Raw genomic sequence first — 24,603 nt, forward strand, 5'->3', positions numbered from 1 at the left:
GTAGTAGTAGTAGCAGAAGTAGTAGTAGTAGTAGTAGTAGTAGTAGTAGTAGTAGTAGTAGTTGCAGTATTAGTAGTAGTAGTAGAATTAGTAGTAGTAGTAGTAGTGGTAGTAATAGTAGTAGTAGTAGTAGTAGTAGTAGAAGTAGTAGTAGTAGTAGTAGTAGTAGTAGTAGTAGTAGTAGTAGTAGTAGTAGTAGTAGTAGTAGTAGTAGTAGTAGTAGTAGTAGTAGTAGTAGTAGTAGTAGTAGTTGCAGTAGTAGTAGTAGTAGTAGTAGTAGTAGTAGTAGTCGTAACAGTAGTAGTAGTAGTAGTAGTAGTAGTAGTAGTAGTAGTAGTAGTAGTAGTAGTAGTAGTAGTAGTAGTAGTAGTAGTAGAAGTAGTAGTAGTAGTAGTAGTAGTAGTAGTAGTAGTAGTAGTAGTAGTAGTAGTAGTAGTAGTAGTAGTAGTAGTAGTAGTAGTAGTAGTAGTAGTAGAAGTAGTAGTAGTAGTAGTAGTAGTAGTAGTAGTAGTAGTAGTAGTAGTAGTAGTAGTAGAAGTAGTAGTAGTAGTAGTAGTAGTAGTAGTAGTAGTAGTAGTAGTAGTACTAGTAGTAGTAGTAGTAGTAGTAGTAGTAGTAGTAGTAGTAGTAGTAGTAGTAGTAGTAGTAGTAGTAGTAGTAGTAGTAGTAGTAGTAGTAGTAGTAGTAGTAGTAGTAGTAGTAGTAGTAGTAGCAGTGTTGTTCAGTATATGATATCAAGCCACTTAAAATAGAATGAATACGTTTATAAAGATCGCGTATTATCATGAAGCGACTCAAGGTATTCATATTTGTTATTTCTCTCACAGGGAAAACTAGATGATTTATCGTAAAATATAAAATGAAATTGATAACATAAGACGAAACATTGTAACCCAAATAATGTTTTATTTTTAACACTTAAAGGCTTAAAACTTATGAACAACATTGTAACAAATTTATTTACTTCCAATTACAAAAAAAACTTAAATTGTGAAGTGTTTGATCTTAAAAATATGCATGGCCAACATAGTTAATATATTATCAATAATCGGATGACATCAAAGTTACAAACGTACGTATTCGCTAATGACAGGATTTATTTTCTTTATTTAAGCATTAGAATGTATTATTTTGTACAGGCAATTGGATATAATAGTTGTATGTCGAGTTAGTTGTGTAAACACGTATCCGTCGAGACCGCAGGTCGACACGGATACATGTTTACTCACAAAACGGATACATGTTTACTCACAAAACGAGGCGTGATGTAGGTCACTAGAAAATCGTTTTATCGTAATATTTCATTTATTATATACCTGCCTATTTAGTTATTTTTTTTATTTTTCGGTTTTAATTTGTTTTAAATTTACCGCCATTTGTCAAATGCGCGTATGAATTCAAATGTGTTACGTAGTTTTGTGTAATGAAGTCAAGTGAGGCTACTACAGTGAAACGAAGTCAGAAGTTACAAAATTAACTTTATTGAGCGAAATAAGAACAAAATAGTTTACGTTTAAGCAAAATTAACAAAATTGCTATTACAAAAAAAAATTAATAAACGTCACAACACACAAAAAAACAACAAAAAAAACGGTACTTATTTTGCGAGTATACATTAATCGTCATTTCATGTAGACGTGGCCAGTTTTAACAAAGTAAATATTTGTGGGATTTTTTGACGATCATAAGATGCAGAATTGAGGGAAGTTCGTGAGTCAATCGTAATTTCTCTCGATGACGCAAATACGCCTTTTTCTTTGTATTGGGGAGCTGCTCATATTGATAAAAATAAACATGGATAATGCAACAATTTATGAACTTCGAATGACAAACAACTAGTTCACTGAAGTAGCTGTCTAGATAGACTGGAAGTGTTCTCTGCTTCGGACTAATCCTCATAGTTCTTTAAAGAAAATGAGAACCATGTTCCTGAATATTTACCTATTTCTGGAGCGTGAGTAAAGTTAGATAATTTAATGTATTCAAAAGTTGACAGATTTTACCAGCATTTGTCACCCTATTTTTAGCAACGCGAAAGTAGTTCCGAGATAACACACGGTACTCGCATTATACGGAATCAGAACACAACAGTATCATGATACGATTTTTTTTCAATACGGCGTGCTGTATTTTCACTGTTGGATATGGAAAAGGAATTTGATAGGCATATAATGAATATATACATATATAATTTACACTTTTTAAACAGAGACTCAAATTGAATATGTGTATAAAACGCTTAACAATTAATTCCATTGATAAATTATATTGAGCTGTATCATTTAAAAATGCTAACATTTACTGTAAAACTTAAATGCTTGATTGTATTTCAAATGATACTTTCTGTGGTCGTAGTGTGTTTAGTCACGTACATAAATCAAACAAATCACCTTAAAACAAATAAAGAAACATTATTATCAATATGTAGTTGGTTTTAATTTCCTTAAACTATTTAAAGTGTTTGTACAAAATTGCAATCGAAATGCTATGTTTTGTGATATACTCGTAGTAACCTGCTTTGTACCGGACGTATACGAGGCTTCCAAAGACACGGGGGCAACGATTGTGTACAACAAGACAGTAACCTATGCATGCGCAGGAGGTCACAACCATTCTGATGGCGATTTAGTAAGGAAATGTCAAGCTGACGGCCAATTGAATGGTACTTCCCCAACTTGTACTCTAGGTATGTGGTTATAGGTATATATTTACACCTCAACTTCCATTCCTTAAATGAACTGCTTTTCGGCAATTGCGTTTATCAATCGATGAACGAAACATCTTCGGGTATGTTCGAATCGCAATTCATTGCATAACGATATAAGTACATTATTGTTTGTATTGTGTCAGCAGCTCCCGTAAATGATAAATCAACATTTTAGAAAGTGTTAATTTGTTATATTTTAAATGTATTGTTGCCATAAGAGTTTCAATTTTTCGATTAAAGTGATTTTAAATGGTTGATCTTTTCCCGCGCTATTATTACGTCATTTGAAAAAAATGATTCCAGTTACAGTCGGATCGTTCAATTTACAAAATGGGTAAAATAGGAATACTTAAAGGATTTCTTAAATGAAATGAAAATCTTTTGTAACAATTATTGAATGAAATGATCTATTGGTGTAAATATAAGGAATGAATTGCGGGGTTGAAGTCATTATCGGGAATATGAACGCAAGTAGGCTGGTCAAAGTTCGCATGGAGTCCTTCGGACTCCACACACCTCGACCAGCCCAATTGCGTTCATACCCCGATAATGACATCGGTCCCGCAATTCATTCCTTAGATAAATTCAGATACTGGGTGTGGACACCACTTTCATGTTATCATTCTCAACAAGCGATACATTAATGTATTCCATACCTCTTAAATGGACAAAATTAAATTAACAAAACATAGAAAGTAAACATACAATATTCAAAATTACATATCAAAAGTTACTACAACCTCCAAACGCAAGGAAAATAAACAAACAACAATCTTTAAACAATTTTGTTTTACAGTTTACAAAAGTGACACTTACATTTAAAAACATAGAATGAAGAATAATTGAAGATTGTTATACAGTAAACAAAAGTACATAGAGTAAAGAATTATATCCTAATTCCAATGGTTCACAAAATATCTTCATGTTCAATGTCCACGGAAATTAACACTTTATGAACTCTTTTTAAATCCAACAACAAAATGTTGTAATATAATTCTCTCAGAATAATGCAATTTAATCTAAGATTCTAGGAATGTTCTTCAACTGTGAAACTTATTTTTACACCAGACCAAAAGATCAGAGAAGCTTGCCCTTGTTTACCAAATACAAATGTTCCAGAGCACACTACAAAATTCCTGTAGAACTTTCTCACAAATTACATCAAACTCTTGTTTATTTTAAAATGTCTATACATAAAATATATAGAAAGTCTACAATATTTCAAACATTTCCTTATTATTGCATTATAAAATGTTTTTATATGGGGAAAAATAATTTACTTTAATGAATCTTGGTCACCTTACAATAGAACTAGATGATTAAACAATAAAGACTTAATTTAAAATACATATACATGTAACACTTTCCCTCTTTGAAAAGTTTTATGTAATATAGTTTTCTTTGAAAATACAAGTAATTGAAATGAGAAATGAGATTAAGCATAATGCATGCATTTAACAATAATGATCATATTACACGACATGATTTAAATATTCATAAGATAACTGATGTACTCTTATTGGCCTTCATTCTATCAAAAGCATTAAGACATTCCAAGCTAACTTTAATCTTCTTTAAAGCAAGGTGTCAAAGGTTTTGCAGTTTTATAATGCTTTAGAGAATGTCCAATTATAACCACCACCATATCAAAAAAAGGAAAATTATTCTCTTTACGGTAGTCTGTGCACATGTGTACGTATGACCCGTTTTGTTGGGCCGAGCATGCAAGGAGAACTGTAATTACTCGGTTTGACTTGGTTCAATCAAGTCCTCCTTCAACAAATATTGTCCTTCTTATGTAAGGTATTGCTGTTTCAGCGGATTCATCTGACTGGTATAGTTGTTGTTTTACTTGGTAAATGTCCTCCACAATGCCATCAAGAAATATTTAATCAGACCTTGTTAGAATATCAGCAAATAAATGTTCATATTCATGTATCAAGTATTCATGTATTAATTATTCATGTATCAAGTATTCATGTATTAAGTATTCATGTATTATCAAGTTTTCATGTATCATATTTTTAATGTCTGGTGGAGCCGTCTTATTTACTTTGACATTCAGGATGACGGGCTGAATCCTATATTGTTTGTTCCCTAGCTCGTTCATAACCGGTCAAAAAATGCCAGACACGAATTTTGACATCTGTCGGATCGGCCTTATTTTGATTCCAACTAGTGTAAAAAATGTTACAAGAGCCTTAACAATGGCTTTGAGATTAATGTTCCTCACAGAAAAGTACCATGGAAGCCTGTTGATTGCAGAATGATCCTTCTAAAAGCCATCAAATGCATGAATACGCTTTAAATTAGCTGTTGTATCCCAACCATCATAAACGTACGGAACGATTAGCAGTACAGAAAAAACATCGGCTATGAGGCGAAGCATATAGAAATGTTAAACTAGTTCAGATATATCATCTTGTTGACACCGAAATGACGTGACATGGGTGTTTCATGGTATAGACTTGGTATCTTCGGGCAATCTGAGGACCATAGTTTGGTAATTGAAAGTCATTCATCTTCAACCGGGACTTTGGGTGATCGACATTTTTTCATCAAATATAATTTTTATAGTAGCAAACTGGGGCCTTTAAAGTGTTATCTTACCCCTTTAAACAAGGTTTCAATCTCGGGATTATTTTGTGTTTTTTACATCTGAAAAAGCTTTGACCATGTCGTGTCTTTTTTACTTGACCGTGGTAGAGAAAAATCAGATGTTGACGAGTCTATTGAGTGGCATGTTTACAAACAAACCCATAAAATAAGCGTGTCTAGCACCCGGATGGGATGAATATGATACATATTGTCTTGTTTCAAGATGTCAAATCGCAGCGGGACATATATCCATGGTCAATAAAGGCATTAGAATGCTAAACAAATGAGAAAATAAAGGTGTAAGATGTGTAAACTAACCAAAACACTCCAACTATTAACTTTAATATTCTCAAATGGTATCCTCATAAGCATTCTACACGAAACTGACTTTTCATGTAGATATTTAATTCGTTGAACGTTTTGGTTCAATGCTTTAAAAACTCAACCTGTCGCGTTTGTTAAAGTGAAGGAAAATATCTGCGAGAAGGATGTGGATGACGAGGGAATGTTCTGGAACTACACGGAGCGCGACACAGAGCTCAACCTAGACTGCCCACAGGGATACACAGGTCAATATCGCCTCCCTCTCTCACTTTAATCCAACGCATGGACAGTAAAATTAAGGCACAAACTTAAGAGCATCACTTGCAAAACACGATTGAGTTACAGCTCAACATGGTAAAAAATGGATTTTATTTTGTTTCGGTATACATTATATATTTTCTACTTTTAAAGTGTTTTGAATATTTAAAAGGAATATATATTTGAAGTTAATCATTGAGGAAAATATTTCTTTTAGTTTTGGCTGCGTTGTATACTATGGGCCTATACTATGTTTTAGAATTATGACTATGATTTTAACAATAGGAAATGAATTAGCACATTCAGCAAGACAATAGTTTTTTCATACATGTTAGATTTACGTACATTATCCACAGGGTTAGTGACGCGATACTGCCGAAAAGACGGTGTGTTTCTATTGCCCTACTACGACTGCACATTGGTCATCCTCAAAGATCTCACGGAACAGGTCGGCAAACTTTGGTTGAAAATAGTTATCGAAGCGGAATACAATCTATTGAAATGTACGCTTTGGCATGTGTGTTTACAGACTATATACTTGTAGAACACTAGTGCTTTAATTGTGCGCATTCAACCTTGATATTGAATATATGCTTGAAGTATGGCAAACAATTGCTACCAATTATTTACAACAGATATATAGATACAAAGACAATTAAGACTTGTCCACCAACTGTAAGGTTTATTATGCCTTAAATGCATTTTATAATCGGACCGTCCGATGCGTCCGTTCCCACGGCTTCCAATCAATAACTGAAGAGTGTTTTAGCACAAAGACCCAAAACTTAGTAGGGAGGATGGTTATATCCAGCAGATTTTGAGGTCAGTGGGTTAAAGGTCAGGGTCGTTGTAACCTCGAGCAGAAAATTGGTTTATTATCAATATCATCAGTGAATAATGTTATTGTCAATGGACCTCAAACCTGGTAGGCAGGTGGTTATGGACAGCAGATGAACCCTTAATATTTGGGGGTCAGCAGGTCATATTCAAGGTTATGGTGAACTAGAGGTGAAAATCCGTTACCGATCAATAACTGAATAACGGCTTACACCCAGAGACATCTAATTCCAGCAGGTTTGTAGTTACCAGCAGATCAATCCTATTGATTTTGAGGTCAAGAAGTCAAAGGTTATGGTGGTGGTAAATTCGACCTGTTAATTGGTTTGTAATTATTATGTAGAGATTGATATGCCCCATGGACCTCAAAATTGTCAGTCAGTTTGATAATGAACAGAAGATGAACCCTTTTGATTTTGAGGTAAATTGGCCGAAAACAAATATCACTGTCACCTCGAGCTAAATGTATGTTTCCAAGCATAAACTAACGAACGTTTATGCCCAGCAAGACATCCATTTTTGAAGGTGGGTTGATAATATCCAGCAGATGAATCCTATTTATTTTGAAGTCGGTGGGTCAAAGGTATACGTGATCTCGAGCTGATAATTAGTTTTGATCATTAACTGAAGAATGCTGATGCACAGAGACCTAAAACTAGGTAGATAAGACCAGCAGATGATCTCTATAAAATTAAGGGTAAGTGGTTCAAAAGTTAAGGTTATGGTTACCTTCAGCTGAAAAGCCGTTTCAGATCGATATCTGAAGAACAGTAGGCTCACAGTTAAGTTGACCCCAGCGCCATCTTGTAGTGTTTTATCATTTCTATGTACATACTTCGCATGTTACAGATCAAATATTTTCGATCTTAATGGGAAGGTAGGGTAGATCATCATAAAAATATGCTTCAAACTTAAGGATACTGTCCTCTCAAGCCCAAATACTAATGGCTATCTGTCCAAGGAGGCCTTTCGGGAGAATTTGTTACGTTCCTGTGACAGCTCTATTGTTATAATACAGCTGACTAACGGTAGCATAGACGGAGCCGCGGCTTTAGCTGTGTTAAAGTCCGAAGTAGCGGATGGGAACCACACTCTGTTTATTGGGGATTTGCTGCAGACACAATTCATCCTGCAGACTGTCGTTTCTGAAACTACAGCGTTTACCAACGACAGCATCGATGTGAGTGTTTGACGGAAATAGTATTATCATAATTATCATATCATATATTTTTCGCACCGTTTAATTTTGTTTGCATACAGAGGGGTGAAATAGTAATCGTCATAAGTGCTTCTTCCTTTAATGACATCAGAATTTTTCTCCCGTTACTCTATATATAGCGTGTATGGAGGGCGACGTATGATAAAAAAGCTACGTTATACGACCATCCGTTGCAAAAAAATATTCATTAGAAAGTAATTATTCAGATATGAAGTTACGAAATAAACATATTAGACCGTTAAATGAAGATTGTTTTATGGTAAATTGTATTTTTATATTCAAGGATTTTCTTGAGACGGCAAGCTTTCTCATTGACGACAAAGCGAACAGCAAGCAGTGGCAAAGCCGCATACAGAACGTAAGAAAACCGACTTTATTGCCAAGGATGCATACACATCACATTTATAGATACATAAATAATGTTAAATATCACTTAAAAACAACTCATGTATTAAAATGACCGTTAGCCCCGATTGCCACTTCTTAAAATATGATTCTCAATACGCGCTGAGATTAGTGCAGAGATTAGTTGACCGCCTCTAAACCAAGAGATCGTAGGTTCGGGCCACACCAGAGTCAATAGGTTCGAGCACCATATAAGGTCGTAGGTTCGATCTTCATCAGAGGTCTAGGTTCAAGCCCGTTGAGAGGTCGTTGTTTCGAGCTCCACCAGATGTTGTAGGTTTGATCAAACAAGGGTCTTAGGTTCGAGCTCCAACACAAGCCGTAGGCTCGATCCAAACCGGAGGTCGTAGTTTAGGGCCCCAAACAGAGGTCGTATGTTCAAGCTTCATTTGAGGTCGTTGGTTCGAGTCCCACCAGAAGTCATAGGTTCAAGCTCCACTATATGTCGTAGGTTTTAGCACCACTAAGGGTTAAAGGTTCGAAAACCTCCAGAGGTAGAAGGTTTGAGTCGCACTAGGGGCTAGTCCTTTTGTCCAATCAAACAGAGCACGCGTATTCATTTTCAACTTAGAAAGTAATTCGTAAAAGCTTCTAGCTTAACATATACATATAACGAAGCAATAAAAAACTATGATTATTATAGATTTTTTTTAATTCAACTGATATCCCTTATGGCCAACTCGGTTTGAACTCCATCTGTACTTTTTCACAGAACAACACAGGTGCAGAGTCGCTGCTGTCAGTGATTGACGAGTTTGCCATACGCCTCGACAACTCCCGCGCGTTGTCTAACGTCACCGTCACAAAACCTAACATTGGTTTGTATATTAATATTTTATTTTTAACGATCACCCTATCATTTTACAAGCTTATTTATATACATACCTCTGCAAACAGCGTAATATCTTAACTAGAATAGAACGGCCCTTTTGTACACAACTTTTCATACTGTTTGCTCGCATGTATTACCTCGTTCTACATATACATACATGACGTCATTTGCGAATTATTCCTCATTTGCAATATCTCCTGTTTTGACACATATACTTAAATCCGTTTGCAATCATGTCTTTCTCCATATTTCAATGCATATGCTACTCAACTGTTACAAAACTATTTTCCAAAGACTTTTTCGTTAAATAACGCGGCACGAAGTAATGGTACACATGGAAACATACTGTTTGGTACAAAACTCAGCAAAACGGGATTTAAACGGTTATTTACTTGTACAAATAACAAATTACTTTTTGTCACAATGTATTTTCCACACAACTATCTTTTATTATATTGCACACATGTCAAATGGTGAACGAGGAAAACATCTATCTGCTTCTTTTGAAATGCCACTTAGAACTTATCGCTTAATACCCTCGATATTCAAACCTCTTTTGGCGACATGCCTTGTAGTGTTGACGTACTCGAGGGTGGACACGACTGATGAGGACAGGCGTCCACTACAGTTTCCAAACAGCGAGAGTCTGAACTCCCCCGGGGACGAGTGGCAGGCCGAACGGCACTCTACCGTTAATATAAACTTACAGGCACTCAGGGGTATGTTGGTAAAGGCGCTAAAGACATATAATAACACATACGTAAATTCCTTAATAACTGGAAAAATATCATAAAAGGGCGATAATATCTAAGGTATGAAAACAATGGACTCTTTTATCAACATTTCCACGTTTCAGGTGAAAACGTAGCCACGTTTGTCGGCTTGGTCTACAAAAACCTTTCACAGGCTGTTTCCACAAAGCTCGACCAGGCAGAGTAAGTAGCATTGAAACAATATATCTTCATTCATCTCCTTTCTTAGCAGACATCTCGGTAAAACAGCGGTGATCCTAGAAATAAAAACATTTATGACTTTGTCCTTAGCAAGCTAAACAAGCTATGCCACTATTTAAACAGTTGGTTTAAAGGGCGTAATTAATTATGTAGGACTTGCCGTTATATGCCTTTGTCATATTTCAGAAACGCCACCATTAGCTCTCAAGTGCTGTCCCTGCATCTGCTCCCACAGGCGCCTGTTAAGCTAGACCCCGAAATACAGCTCAACTTCCAAACATTCCAGGTAATTGTTTGTTCTATTTTGTAGAGGATTTTTTTTTATTTTGTAGAATAAGCGTGAGTGCAGTGAAGATAATTCGAATCGTTCTATCAACCGCGTAACGTTTGGCATTTAGTCTTTATATGTTATGGCGTTATGGCGCGTATGAAAGATCGAAAAAACGACAAAATTGTAGTGTATATTCAATTCGCTGATAGTGAAAATTAAAAGGTAGATCAAATAGATCCAGCCGGTTTATCGAGTTCAGTGTCTTAGTTAAAGAACACATGTAATAGAGGATATTTCTATAATAAAAAAATACAAAAAATACCACCTAATCAACAACAATCTTGTTTCTTTCATGCTTATTTTCTGAGATGATTTATTGGTATTTTATTTTTTTATTCTATAAACACCATTTGTACATACTTCTTTACTACCAGTCTACCCGTGAGACGCCCTTCACGTACAGTTTTGATCGCTGACTATAATTTTTACGCCGGCTAATGGAGATATAGTTCTCCGAGACTTTTATTATTTACACGTGGTTCAGTGCAATCGTTTTATAAATATTCATCAATAAACTTTCACTTACGCATTTGTGATCCAAATAATATGATTCACTTAACGCACAGAAGGAATTAATTTGAACAGCTCATAAATAAATTTACGAATTTACGTTGATCGCCATTTACCAAACCATATGAAATATTTTTAAAGTTCAAAAGTGTTAACCAAAAAACACAATCAAATGGGTAAAGTCACTGTTTGAAGCAGTAAAATATCAATTTTGTTTCACTTATTAACTCTCTAAGTCTACGCAAAGTATATAGTACATATTGGTATTCAATCATTGTATCACTGTCCGAGACCAATCTTATTCGGTTATAGACGGGTCGTGTTCGAAATGAAGAGTTAAGACCACGATTCGTTGTTGACATTTGACGTGCCACAGATGGTGTGATATTTTAGTTCATTTTTCATTTGATTGTTGTGTTAATTTTTCGAATTACAGTCAGACAGGTTAAAAATGATGTCATGTAAACGATGATGTAGAATCGAATTTAAAGGGACTGTGTCACAGATTGGCACCAAAAAGGGTGTTTTTATTCTGTAACGAATCTCAGAACAATTATCTGATAAAATGTGTTACGCTTTGATATCATAATTGTGAAAAAAGTACCAAAATGTGAAAAAAAAATTGTGTCGGTGACCGGGATCAAACCCGCGTCGCCAAAATTGAAGTCCAGTGTCTTACCCATTGAGCTATTAAGGCTGATTCTAAGCTGGTGACATAATTAATCTATACGCCTACCTCGGTAATATCACGTGATAACACTGACCAGCCAATTACGCATAAGGAATTAATTATACCTGGTAGACATACCCAGTAATCTTCTTTTAATGGAAAAATACGAAATAACTGCTGAACTTTAATAAATTGTAAACTATGTGGTACTTCAGTAAGTTTCAATGTATTGTACACATCGATGCCAAGTAAATGTCTTTTTTTGACTTTTTTTTATTTTTTCGTTTTTTTATCATTTGTGAGACAGCCCCTTTAATATCGGGTATTTGTTTTCGTCTTGAAAATTAATATAACCATTCACAAAAGGAGAAATAAAGTAGTTAATCCAAATATTATGTTTCCTTATTTTATTTCCAATCATTAACAGTATCTATTTTCGTTTTAAGAGCGTGTCGAGATACAGAAAATTCTGCGCGTTTTGGAACACAACAACTGAGTGAGTAGCATGCGTTTATTTTCTATCTAATGGACATGCAATTTCTTTCTTGCTTTTGGATATGGTTAATAGAATCACAGTGTGTACAATACATAATAACCGTACGTGTATATAATAACTATTAACTTACAGAACATGGTCTACATCTGGTTGTAACGTGGTGTCTTCCAACGCCAGCCAGGTCCAATGTGCGTGTAGTCATCTCACCAACTTCGCTTTGTTGATAAGCCCATACACATCTAACGTGAGTTATACATTAATATTTTATATTTGAGAATTATTCGAATCATTGTTACTTATAAATGAACTGCATATATATTTTAACCATTTATTATAGTAGTATAAAATGTATTCGGTCAGTTTAACCCTATAATGATGTTACACATGATAGAAGTGTAAATGTGCGCAAAATACATTATTTTTACGCTGATTTGCCGGTAATGAATTTGAATTGATGCGATACTGAGGAAAGATATTTTACAATCATACTCTTTTTGTAATTTTTAACAATTGACCTTTTTTCAAATGCAATGATGTATGCAAACGAATGAAAGCAAACTGGCCATAAAATCGGAGTATTTGAAATAACAATAGCGAAAATCAGATTTTGTCCCAACCAATACTACAATCGCTTACATTATTTTGCAGAGTGAGGTGGTGCAGAATATTTCAATGATCATCACGTACATTGGTAGCGGGCTTTCAATCCTGGCCCTCATCGTGACCATCGCCTTGCATGCCTTCTACTGGAAGTAATATTCATAACAATATTTGAAATATTAACTTTTTGTATCATAATCAATATCGAAATACGGTGCAAAAGGTTTATAACGCACGTTTTTGGTGGCTTCTCAAACATGTCCCTCATTGTGACCATCGCCTTGCCTGATATTGTCTTGATATTGTGCTGAAGATTAATCGAAAAATAAATTAAGCAAATAATAAGGTTTTTAGAAAGATTATATAGTATAAGGTTTTTAAGATATAAGCTTAATCATTAGATAGAAGTGACTGAAATTCCAAGTTACATCAAGAAAGTATCAACTTTGAAGAAACAGAGTAAGATACAAGGAGATTCCTGTGCGATATTCAAGCTCTTGTGAAGTTTTTTTTATGTGCCCGGTGTAAAGCGCCGGTACACGGAAGACATTTTCCCCCTGGTTTATCCAGCCCTAAGTACAATTTTTCCGAGTACGTGCCTCTATGCTAAGCGTTGGGCATGGGAGCTGCTAATACAATTTGATCAGCATATTCCGGTATTACTCGGTCTGCGATTAAAGGCGTGATTTTCTAAATCCGAAGCTGACACTTTATTGCTGAACTTTCGGGGCGGTTTATTATAATTTACCTTTAGTTATATCAATGCTCAAACATTATAAGATTAAATTATTTGTGAGCGAAAGCATGGCTTTAACTTGAAACCCAATTTTTCATACAATTGTTATTTCAATCTGTAGAAATACATTTAATTATAACAAGTAATATAATTATAGTTATTTTGCACCGTACTGGTCCATACATAATTTTTCTTACCACAGGATACTGCGCAGTGAGCGTGAGTGTCTCACCATGTGTCTGTGTGTTGTGTTGCTACTGGCCAACATTCTCTTCCTCGCTGGGATCGGACAAACAGAAAACCAGGTAAAACACCTGTCGTATGCAATTCCATGAACATGTTCACCTTTTTAAACTTTATAATCGGGCTCGACCAATTCGGCATGTAGTGACATTCAATAAAGTTTAAATTTAAATCATCATCAAACTACTTTTTCCCTGGCCGTCCCCAACATATATTATTATACCATGTTAAAGTATTTTTCATCACATTTGGTCTATTGATTAACTCCTACATCGTAACGGTATCAAGCAGGCGGTTCTAAGCCGTTCGGTAACCCTACATGCGGGTAAATAGCAATGCTATTTACATATACAACACGCTTGTTATTTAACGTTTGGCCATGACTACATTGTACAAAATGGTTACGTCAATCACTATCCTTGTGATGTAAATAACATTCTAACTCAAGTTATGAATGCACTTGTTATAACAAAACATGTAAAGTATTTATAATACTATACATGTTTTGTCATACTAAGTACATTCATAACTTGAGCTCGAAGGTTTTTTTTCAATCATTGAATATTATTATCGCTCTCTCCTTTATTGTAATAAACACAGACCGTTTGTCGGTGGATCGCCGTTTCCCTGCACGTTGTGTTCCTGACCGTCTTCTTCACCATGCTTTCTGTCGGCCTCAACGTATATTTCGCCGTCACCGTTGTCTTCAAGAGTGGCAAAAACAAACTTGTCATGTACCTCCTCGTGGCCTTTGGTAAAATATATTTCCATTCATTTGTTTCTTTTAAAAACAAACGATCATTTTTCATTTAAATAGACGTTATCTTGGTTTCTAATGCTAGTGCGTTTGGAAAAAATCGTAAAAAAATATCAAACCAGATTGCGTCTTCACGTGAATTAAAAAGCACAAAATATTTTAGAGGACAAAGCTATCCGAAAAATATCAACAGCAGTGTCTAAAGTTTAAATAACATTTCTGATCTTCAACTGAACTGTACATTGTGATCTGTGTTTATTTGGAAAGTTAGAACTCTGTCACACTACTCCGATTGTTGGTTGTGGCGACTGCATTATTTCTGCAAAAGTATTTCAACAGGCATACAACGTTTAACTTATTAAGACATACTGTGCGAGTTGATAAAAGCTCAACTCTGACATTTCTTCGTGTGTATCCGACAATTGTTCGACGCTGAACGAGTGCTCTTCGAATGTATTCGACATCTGTACGGCATTAAGTGAGTGTTATTTGGGTGTATCCGATATCTTTGCGACAATGAACGAGTGTTATTCGAGTGTGTTCGACATCTATGTGACAGTGAACGACAGTTCGTCGAGTGAATTTGACATCTTTATTGCACTGCACATGTGTTCTTTGTGTGTTTTCAACATATATGCGACACTGAAGTAGTGTTATACTAGTGTTTTATCAACTATGCGAGATTGTACAACTTATCGCATCATATCGTACATTCGAACTAATAACAGTACCAAATTTTAACATTCTCCAACGTGGGTACTCTCGAGGGTACTGGCACGTTATGTAATAGCAAAGAAAGGTTTGTGTCGATAATGAAACGTAGCAGAAACATAGGGATAACCGGAGTATTTTCAAGTGTATTCGACATCTGTACGACTCTGCGCGGGTGTTATCTTCGGATATCAGACTGGTTCATTCGGGATTGTTTTACCATCTCCTTAAGAGGGAACTAAGTAGTTTTAGTTATTAGTTTTCAATAAAACAACGAAAACTACATTGACAAGCAGATTAGCCTTTCATTAGAAAGAACCTGTAAAATGTAGAAAACAGAATGATTAATAGAATACTAGAAAGGAAGATTTTCTTATAGAACAACAGTGAGCTGTTTTAACCTTTTTCAGCGGCCAAGAACTTCAAAAAGAAACGAAACATACTTCAACTGCAGTATTATAAACACCATATTCACATATTTAACATCGGTTTGTCGAAACGCTCATAAAATCGAACAGAACTGGCCATGTATCGTTCTAAGTCGAACCCATGTCGGTACTTACTCGTACACAACTCGTCATGCATCGTGCTTAATCGTATTTCTTCAGTGCTCATGTCGCAACTTTTTTCTTTTACTCGTACATAATTCGTCATGCATCGTACTTAATCGTATTTCTTCAGTGATCATGTCGCAACTTATATCTTTGACTCGTGCATTACTCGTCATGCATCTTACTAAGTCGTACTCATACCGTATCCATGTCGCAATTTATCGCATAAACTCGTACACTCTCTAACTGATAACTTCACAAGACACATTTAAGCTCGTACAATTCCGTAATAACACGAAACTTGTCGCCCTACGCTACTTTCTCTTGCGATTCCGTTATAATATCAAATACTTATCGAAGGAGTTTTGTAATTATATCGAAGCAAGTCATGATGTGTTCTAAAACTCTCGGCCGAAATATCATTTTAAATGTGTAGACCAAACTGTCCTCAGGCAACCCGTGACTTTCGCGGCAACAATTGAAAGCGTTGTTTGTGACCGATTAAAACCAGATGTGTTTTTCATGACACATAACGTAAGTTGTTTAGAAATAAATAAAACTACTACTTAAAGTTACAAATAAACATGTAAAAGTACGATATGATCGTTGATAAGAGAATCTTGATGTGAAAGTTGATGACACTCCTTCGACTGTGTTTTTTACCGTACATCGTCGTGTCATGTGCGTAAAAACATGTTGTTTTAGTGTGATGGGGTATGATTTATATATTTATTTATTATATAAAGTGAAGTCACCATGGGTTTCTTTTGTTTGTTTATAAGTACCACCGATAGCTGTCGTGCTTACTGCTGCCAGCATTTCCAAACTTGAGGGATATGGCACGAAAGCAAGGTACGAAGTACGTTTTGCGTAGTCTATCAGACGTATTAGTCGCAATAGGATAATTAGTAATGGCATAAACCTTCGTCGGATTTGTCACAGATTTTTTTATTTTAATAAACGTGCAATATGTTTTGTTTGTGTATGATATTCATCAAAATGTTACAGTTGTTGGCTGGATATTGACCATTGGATGTTCTGGACTTTTGCGGGGCCTGTTGCTTTTGTTATCTTGGTAAGAGCATATACTGTCGTTTGTTTTATTCAATGTTCAAGACAATCGTTTATTGTTGAAATATGTATTTGCAATCATCATATACAAATTTGAAACAATGTACACGTGTTGGCTGGCATGTAGCTATATACAATTTCTGTCATCTCAAGCAAAATACTAATATGTTATATTTTTGCAGGTCAATGGTATAATCACATCGATTGTATTGGTAAAGCTATGCAGCACGCAGGCCGCAAAGAACAAAGACACTCTTGACAGAATTAAGTAATGTATTTTAAGTTCTATTGTTTTTGTAGTAATTTACTTATTGCAGTTGACCAATCGTTTGCCAAGATTGTTCACAATGTGTCCCTGTGGTGAAATGTAGCCCCACCCCAGAAGTGTGTGTCTTTTATATATTCATTTTCTAATATATTTACAAATCATCCTTACTGCAACTGCAAATTCCAGACCTTTGATAGTTTGTAGTCGCATGAAATGGCCCTTTACTAAGATGTTCAAATAGTGTCACTGTGGTCAAAAGTTGACGCCCAGGGATCTTAGGTTCCTATATATTTATATAGTAATATATTTGATTGTTTTTCTTCTCTGAACACGTAAATCCCTGGCTTTTGAAATGTGGTAAGACAGCTTATGTTGTGGCCTTAAATAAAAATTGTTTTAATTATTTCCCAGGGTTGAAAGCCCAAAAGTCTCAGGTTTTATATTTATTTATATAGTGAAAACATTTCATCTCTGAGACCACACGACGAAGACGTTGATAATTAGTATGTAGCCGTATGTAATGGCCGTTACCCAATAATGTTCAAATTATATCATATGATATGTTATAACAATTGTCTTTTTTGAAACCGCATGGCCCGCACCATTGATATTTTGTATGAAGCCTCATGAAGTGGTTCTTCACCAGAATTGTTTAAATAGAGCCTCTTGGGTCAAAGCTGGCCCCGCCCCGTAGGTCTCGGTTTTTCAAGATACTTCTTAAGTAACATGTTTGAATAACTGCTTCTCTAATACCGGAAGGCACAGACACTCGATATTTGGTATGTAGCCTCATGATGTGGATAATAACTACCTGCATCCATAGCAACCAATGACTTCCTTCGCAACCCATGACCTGCTTAACAAAAATGACTTTTTTACCACTTACTTATTAGGCAACCAAACAGTTCCTTTATAACCAATGACTTTCTAAGAACCTCTTTTTCATAGCAATAAATGATATCCTTACCAACCAATAACTTCCTGAGCAACCACTTTTTAGCAACCATTAACCTCCTAAGCAATCATTGACTTACTTAGCGATCAATTTCTACTTTATCAACCAATATCCTCCTTATCAACCAATGACTTTAGTTGTATCGCTGGGTCACCTTTGACCTCAAATGGGCGGTAGATTTTAAGGACAGGTTGAGACGTTCCAAGGCGGTACCTAACAATCCTTGATTAGCATACCTAGTTTATATATAGTATGTATGTACTGTGCTGTTTGTGGAGTTTTGTGCTGTTCTTCCGTGTTTCTTGTTTGTGATTTTCTGTTTTTGTGTTCTATGTCTTTGGTGTTTACACAGTTCCATTAAACCGGGTTTATGCTTAAACTTTTTGCAACTGATCTTGTTTCTGTAGTTTTTTCACATAAGTATTGAACACGGAATATTTGTTAAAATCGCTTACAACGTTTACTGGATACATAGCATATTTATCAACTGCAACAATGCAAACATGTTACAGTATATAATAGGGAGCACGAACAAATAATTGTTCACAATGACAGAAAAGGTTAACAATTGCCCGATCATCACACAATAAATTAAAACAATGTTAATCTCGCGTCATACAAAACCCTATAATACAATCGATCAATAATGATATGGGAGTTAAATGAATTAACTGTAGCAATATAAACACTACACTTATCTGCATATTAAATGCTTTTTCATTGGGTTAAATTGTAAACATGAAAAGTGAAAGTAGAGATAACTTGATATGTATTTATATAAAACACTGACGTATTAGTTTAAGGTTAACAAACCCTATAGTTCGATATCTAATTACTTCTCTGCGCCACGTATATAAGTTACCAAACATGATAAGTTATGGGGTGGAGTAATAATTGAGAATGTTGGCAGTGAAACAACATACGAAACAAAATGTTTTAAATATCTTTATTGAATGTTAAAGTAACACCCTATGACTTGACTTCCATAGCAACAGTCGTCCTCCATTACCATCACATGGGAGCAATCAGCTGACACGTCTTGAGTTCCCTAGATAAAAACTATTGATGTTCCTTTACCAGGACCAACTTACTAATCAACTAACAAATTACTCGTCAATCACAATATTCCTTGGTAAGCAGCAACATCCTTAATATCAATTGACTTGTTGGAAATTTTAATCAGGTGAACGCTATATGGCTTTTTTGGTCCTCTTGTTATAACATAATCTGCTTGATAGATGTAGCAGTAGACTCGTACGAGATGAACATTGATGGCATCTACAAAATCACGAGAACGTGGTTTATCTAAACCCGAAAGTAGGTAAACCGATACAAGTAGAAAAGAAGATTTCGCAAACCACTATGAGGGCTTACTGTTACTTTGAATTTTACGCTTAGCTACACGTTTATACCAGTACGAATAGAGTGTCAAATCCTCCTTTTTTTGCGGTAGGCCTCAGTGAAATAGCATTGCGTTTAAAACACGGACGAAACCAGTAACAATATTTGAAGATGATCTTAATAAACTGCTAGCTTTTATTAAAATTCATTTCTATTTGTATGAGTAAATAACGATTTGTATTAACTTTAAAATCAAATTCCGATTGATATGTTTCGAGATATATGTACTATATGTATACGTACATACAAAAAGCTATATAATTCAACCAAACAATATTTGAATCCTCCTTTCAGAATGACGATTACGGCAATGTCTGTGTTGTTACCAATAATGGGTATCGGCTGGGTGTTTGGTTTCTTTGCTGTGAACAAGAAAACTCAGTGGTTTCAAATTGTGTTTTGCATTTTTAACGCATCACAGGTTAGTTTGTTGGTAACAGTAGTGTTGCTTTTGTTTTATTTGTCCGTTTATAAGTATAAAGTAGAAATACGGTTGAATTTATCACATTAATTAAGGTTAAGATATTTTTAATCTTTTTCTTAGCAAACTTCGTTAAGTCGATCTTCATTCATTACACTAGGTATATAAATAGTAGGAAGAGTGCAGTGCACAGAAAAAATGTGTGCAGTATTTTGGTTATCGCACTTTGATATTTTCAATGTTATCCTGTGTTGTAAGGCGAAAATGATACTGGTCTTAATACGGCGGGTATATGGCAGTCTATTACTGATCTTGTTTGTATGTACGAGCTTGTGTCTTTAGATGTATCTTTTTCATTTGTTTCAGGGTGTGTTTATTTTCATATTCCACTGTCTTCTGAATGAACAGGTATATGAAATTGAAGGTCTTATATGTTTTTGTTTGTTTTTCATTATTGGATTTAGTGGTTAGCACATTAATTGAAAAAAAGAATACAACTCTGTTTTAGTAACGAAAGTTGTGTTTATTTGGAAAGCACTTTCAGACAGAATTGATCAAAGTTGAATCCACAGAACCTTTACAATTTGGCGCCAATAACAAATATTTCATTGTCAATAGGTGTAACGAGCAGAGTGTTTTTGTCTCAGTTTAAAGGGACTTGTTTACGTTTCATTGGGTCAGGTATCAATACAAATACAAATGTGAACAAAATGCTTAATTCAAATTAGGGCTATTCTGTTTATAATTATCTAAAACGAGACAAGGGCTGGTATTTAATATTTGTCTAAAAAAGATCTCAGAACGATGAAGCTAATGGGATAACTGGTTATTCATAACAGACCAAAAGAGTGAATAAAGTTAATGATGCATGAGCATTAGATTTACTTAAGTCGAATATTGAATACCAACCAAGGAGTGCTCTTTTTTGATGATTAGCACTGGTCACGTTCTTGAAAATGGAACGACTTAAGGCTTGGATTTACAACATTCTGTTCAAATGAGTATCTTCCATTTACTGTTGGCTGTTTGTGTGTTTTTCTCACAAAAGCGAGCATATCAAATTAATATGAAAAACAATACAAATGTTGCCAATATACAATATGTGTTCGAGTCCCTTAAACATTATCAGGGTAATTTCACTTTCGTCTATTTTGCAGCTGAATATTGCAATATCACGTATATTTATTATAATAACAATTAAATCTTTAGCTGAAACGTGCGATTCAACTATCAAGAGAACGAAAGCGAACACTGGATGAATTTAGCGATGAACACAAAGTAAGTTTGTATGTTGTAGTCTTATTTCTTTCAAGTTGGTTAAAGGAATCCGACAATCAAATATTATATTTCTCTGAACCTTAATTTTAAATTTTGATGCCGGATGACCGCATATAAGTTTGGTATCATTTGAAAAGTATTTGCTTGCCGATTACTAATATGTTATTTAAATGACCGAAATATTATATTAGCATGAAGTTATTACAGTTTTTTTTATATTTGTTCTTTACTTCAACTAAATCCGCGCGAAATGAATAATTTTACTTATTATTAATTGATCTTAGGCTGCCATTTAAACTTGTGTGTTAAATTGTGTTTGGCAAAATCTTTACGTTTTCTGCAAACTGAACTCTTTCAAATGATACCAAACTAACACAGGTTAATCAGCTCGATTTCACACCATTGTATAATGTTTACCTTAGATATAAACTGTTTACTGTTCCGGAACATATGTTTAGGTCGGACACCTTTAACAGTATTTATATCTGCCTTTGTTTTTCATTATTAATTGTTCGCTTCAAATATTACTACATATTAACTTGTTCGCTTCCATTTTATTACATAATTTATGTAAATGTTCGCTGTTATTGTCTTAGTAGAAGTTTAATTGTTCGCTTCCATTATTTTACATATGCAATTGATCGCATTCATTCTTTAAAGAGACGAATGGCATTGGGCAAGCAAGACAGTCCCAGTGACAATACAAAAGGAACGAACATGTCGGAAACGGGAACGCTTGAACGATCTGAAGCGGAAGAAAAGACGACGTCAGTTAAGCAAGAAGAAGTCCGAGTAGAATTGAAGGTAATTTATCTAAATATATTTATTTAACATAACATATTGCTATAAATAACCATGTATTATATGATAATCCAAAACAGTTTTTGAACAAAAGCTATGTTTTATTTATACTTACATTATTTAATTTACACATGAAATGCATCATTTTTCCAATTCAGTTGCTGCATCAACGCGAATGAAACAAACGAGAAGTCAATACCGACCGGAAACTGCGATTGCAACATTCAGGATGAATCTTCCAAATATCATAGCAATTCGAAAGTGACGGAGTTTTCAAACGACTGGAATCCCCTTGTACCAACCGAGAATACAATCAGAATTTTTTTTTAGGTAACTTCCACAAATGCAGATCAAGTTGTCATGAATGGATATATTTCGAACGAATTTGCAACGGACAGTGAACCATAACACAGGTTTAAAAGAAAATTGTATTCGTGATACATCAAATGATACAAATACTGGATGTGAAACAATTCCATTTGTAATCAATTATTGTTTCATAACTGTACACTAGTTGGTGGTTACAAGGGATGACTTATAGTCACAATTATTGCTATCTGTTTAAAGAATTGTATTGCTTATCAGTAAACTGGCCCAATTTTCTCAAAATAAAATGTTTCTGCCTTAAGCTTAAATACAATCGCTTTTATTTCTTTCTCACAACTGGTCAAAATGAGAATATTACAAATTGTGCATACACACAAATAAGAGTTTTACCGTGATCTTCTTATTAGGAGAGAATGTTTGAGAAAATTGGGCCTGATTTCATTGTTATAATAATTGATAAACTTGTGTATTTTGTATTTTTGTATACATTTACGCCCATTGAGCTATATATACTCTCAACCAGTTCTAACACATCTATTTTTAAGTTGGTATAATCATTATGTAATCAAGTCTATGAAAATGCGGAGTTTTGTGCAATATTACTTCTGCAAAAACATATTGCAAAATTCTATATCAATCATAAGTTCAGCCTTGCAGATGAATGTTTGAAATCCTATTCTTGTGAGATACTCAATTATATGGCAATTTAACAAATGAATTACTGTTTCAAGAAATGATTTTTACATTACAGTTGTTCAAAGACATTATGATTTGACCGGTAAATAGTCCAAAAAGAATCTGCAAAGGGAACTTGCCTAGTAAAATGATCAATAAAAATATTATGACCGTTCATAAATGTCGCTAAAATCCCTTTCCTGTATGAGTCAAAAACAATAGTTTTTACTATATTTAACAGAGAGCGCAATTTGTTTTAGTATGTAAATTTTGCACTTTCATTAACACTAATCGTTATATTTTCCTTGTATATATTTATTTCTTTAATCCAATGTATTTGCTCTATGTTAAAAAAGTTGATATTATAAAAACTGATACGTGCCTAATGAAAATGCATCACACTTTCTTAGACCCAAGTAATGTTTAAACTTTGTTTGAGTGTATTGCATAATACTGTTCGACCAACAGTTAAGGGCCTCTGGTCGGGTGCCAGCTTGGCGTCCAGCCTTGTTGATTTCCGAATGGAATGACATTTACAATATAGGATGTGGCAAAACTGACTTGTCTAAGGAGACTGACAACTTGTTACACGTGTACCAAGTGTCATTTAAATATCCTGGGTAAGGAATCAGATTGCGAAATAAGTGAATGTAGAATTCTAGTTCTCTGATATCTCCATAACCATAACGTTAAATGGTGATGCTTGGTGGCCCATATAAGTTTGGTTTCTTTTGAAAGAGTTGTGTGCGCAGACAAAAAAGTTTAATAGTATACCTACAAACAAGATATATTGAACATCAAAGATTGTAATATAGGTCATTTTGCGTTTGATCTACTAAATAAGAGAACAAATATACAAACTATACTGACCTTACGTATTCTGTACATTTCGTCATTTATTTTACATAATAGTATTCTGATTGAAATGCGGTTTGAATTATACCACATTTGTTTGGTGTTCACCAGGCTTAAAACTGTTCCATGACAGTAATGCAAATATCGGGAGAACTAGCTTATTTGAAGGTCAGATTCCATAACTTGTTTGCACGCCGACACTTACTGGTGTGTTTTCATTGAAAAACAGACAATTGTTTTTAGTATGTTAGTATATTAAACATTATGTATGTATGATATTGTAATATACATGCACTTTTAATAGTTTTTCTGGTCAATTAATACATTAACAACACTAACCACTAAATTCTTTGTCATTTTAAGAAACACAAAACAGCTCTCCTGCGTTGAAACATTGTTTCAAATCTAAATGTATATTATGCACGTCATATTAAAACTAAGTATGAAATAATCAGAATAAAGTCAGATATATTGAAGAGTTTGTTAATCATCTGTGTTGTCCTGTAAATAACACATTTACACTGTTAAGTGGATCCATACAAATTGTGAATATTTCCATGGAAATATTTTAAGAGATTGAATTTTGAAGATATTTTAAACAGGTCGCACATTGTTGAAATATATATACAAATAAAGTGCATGTCTTCGAAATCACACCCAAAAACGGTTACACATACGTAGACTGCATACTTTGGAGACTGATAAAATAGTAAATGTCCTCCATAAACGCACATGTGTATAAAGAAACGTAATAAAATGTGTTTGTTGACATACAGATCAATGACGATAACAGCGTCGACCAGTATGTATGCC

At 34.5% G+C, this 24,603-nt stretch overlaps 1 protein-coding gene across 1 annotated transcript in view; it reads left to right on the top strand.

The window, feature by feature from the left end:
• LOC128239128 (adhesion G protein-coupled receptor L2-like) overlaps positions 1-24,266 on the top strand; it is a 44,396-nt gene extending 20,130 nt beyond the window's left edge. The window contains exons 6-27 of the mRNA XM_052955613.1: positions 2,510-2,686; positions 5,770-5,874; positions 6,244-6,335; positions 7,743-7,904; positions 8,227-8,301; positions 9,061-9,166; positions 9,756-9,899; positions 10,037-10,115; positions 10,320-10,419; positions 12,091-12,140; positions 12,273-12,384; positions 12,789-12,892; positions 13,679-13,781; positions 14,320-14,473; positions 16,521-16,590; positions 16,747-16,813; positions 16,992-17,077; positions 19,728-19,854; positions 20,221-20,262; positions 21,064-21,132; positions 21,793-21,936; positions 22,092-24,266. Coding sequence (XP_052811573.1) covers positions 2,510-2,686; positions 5,770-5,874; positions 6,244-6,335; positions 7,743-7,904; positions 8,227-8,301; positions 9,061-9,166; positions 9,756-9,899; positions 10,037-10,115; positions 10,320-10,419; positions 12,091-12,140; positions 12,273-12,384; positions 12,789-12,892; positions 13,679-13,781; positions 14,320-14,473; positions 16,521-16,590; positions 16,747-16,813; positions 16,992-17,077; positions 19,728-19,854; positions 20,221-20,262; positions 21,064-21,132; positions 21,793-21,936; positions 22,092-22,112 — 2,189 coding nt within the window. The 3' untranslated portion in view covers positions 22,113-24,266. The remainder of the gene's footprint in view (positions 1-2,509; positions 2,687-5,769; positions 5,875-6,243; positions 6,336-7,742; positions 7,905-8,226; positions 8,302-9,060; positions 9,167-9,755; positions 9,900-10,036; positions 10,116-10,319; positions 10,420-12,090; positions 12,141-12,272; positions 12,385-12,788; positions 12,893-13,678; positions 13,782-14,319; positions 14,474-16,520; positions 16,591-16,746; positions 16,814-16,991; positions 17,078-19,727; positions 19,855-20,220; positions 20,263-21,063; positions 21,133-21,792; positions 21,937-22,091) is intronic.
• The last annotated feature ends 337 nt before the right edge of the window (positions 24,267-24,603 follow it).

The sequence above is a fragment of the Mya arenaria genome, chromosome 6 (assembly GCF_026914265.1).
Source record: "Mya arenaria isolate MELC-2E11 chromosome 6, ASM2691426v1".
In the NCBI taxonomy this organism is placed as follows: domain Eukaryota; kingdom Metazoa; phylum Mollusca; class Bivalvia; order Myida; family Myidae; genus Mya; species Mya arenaria.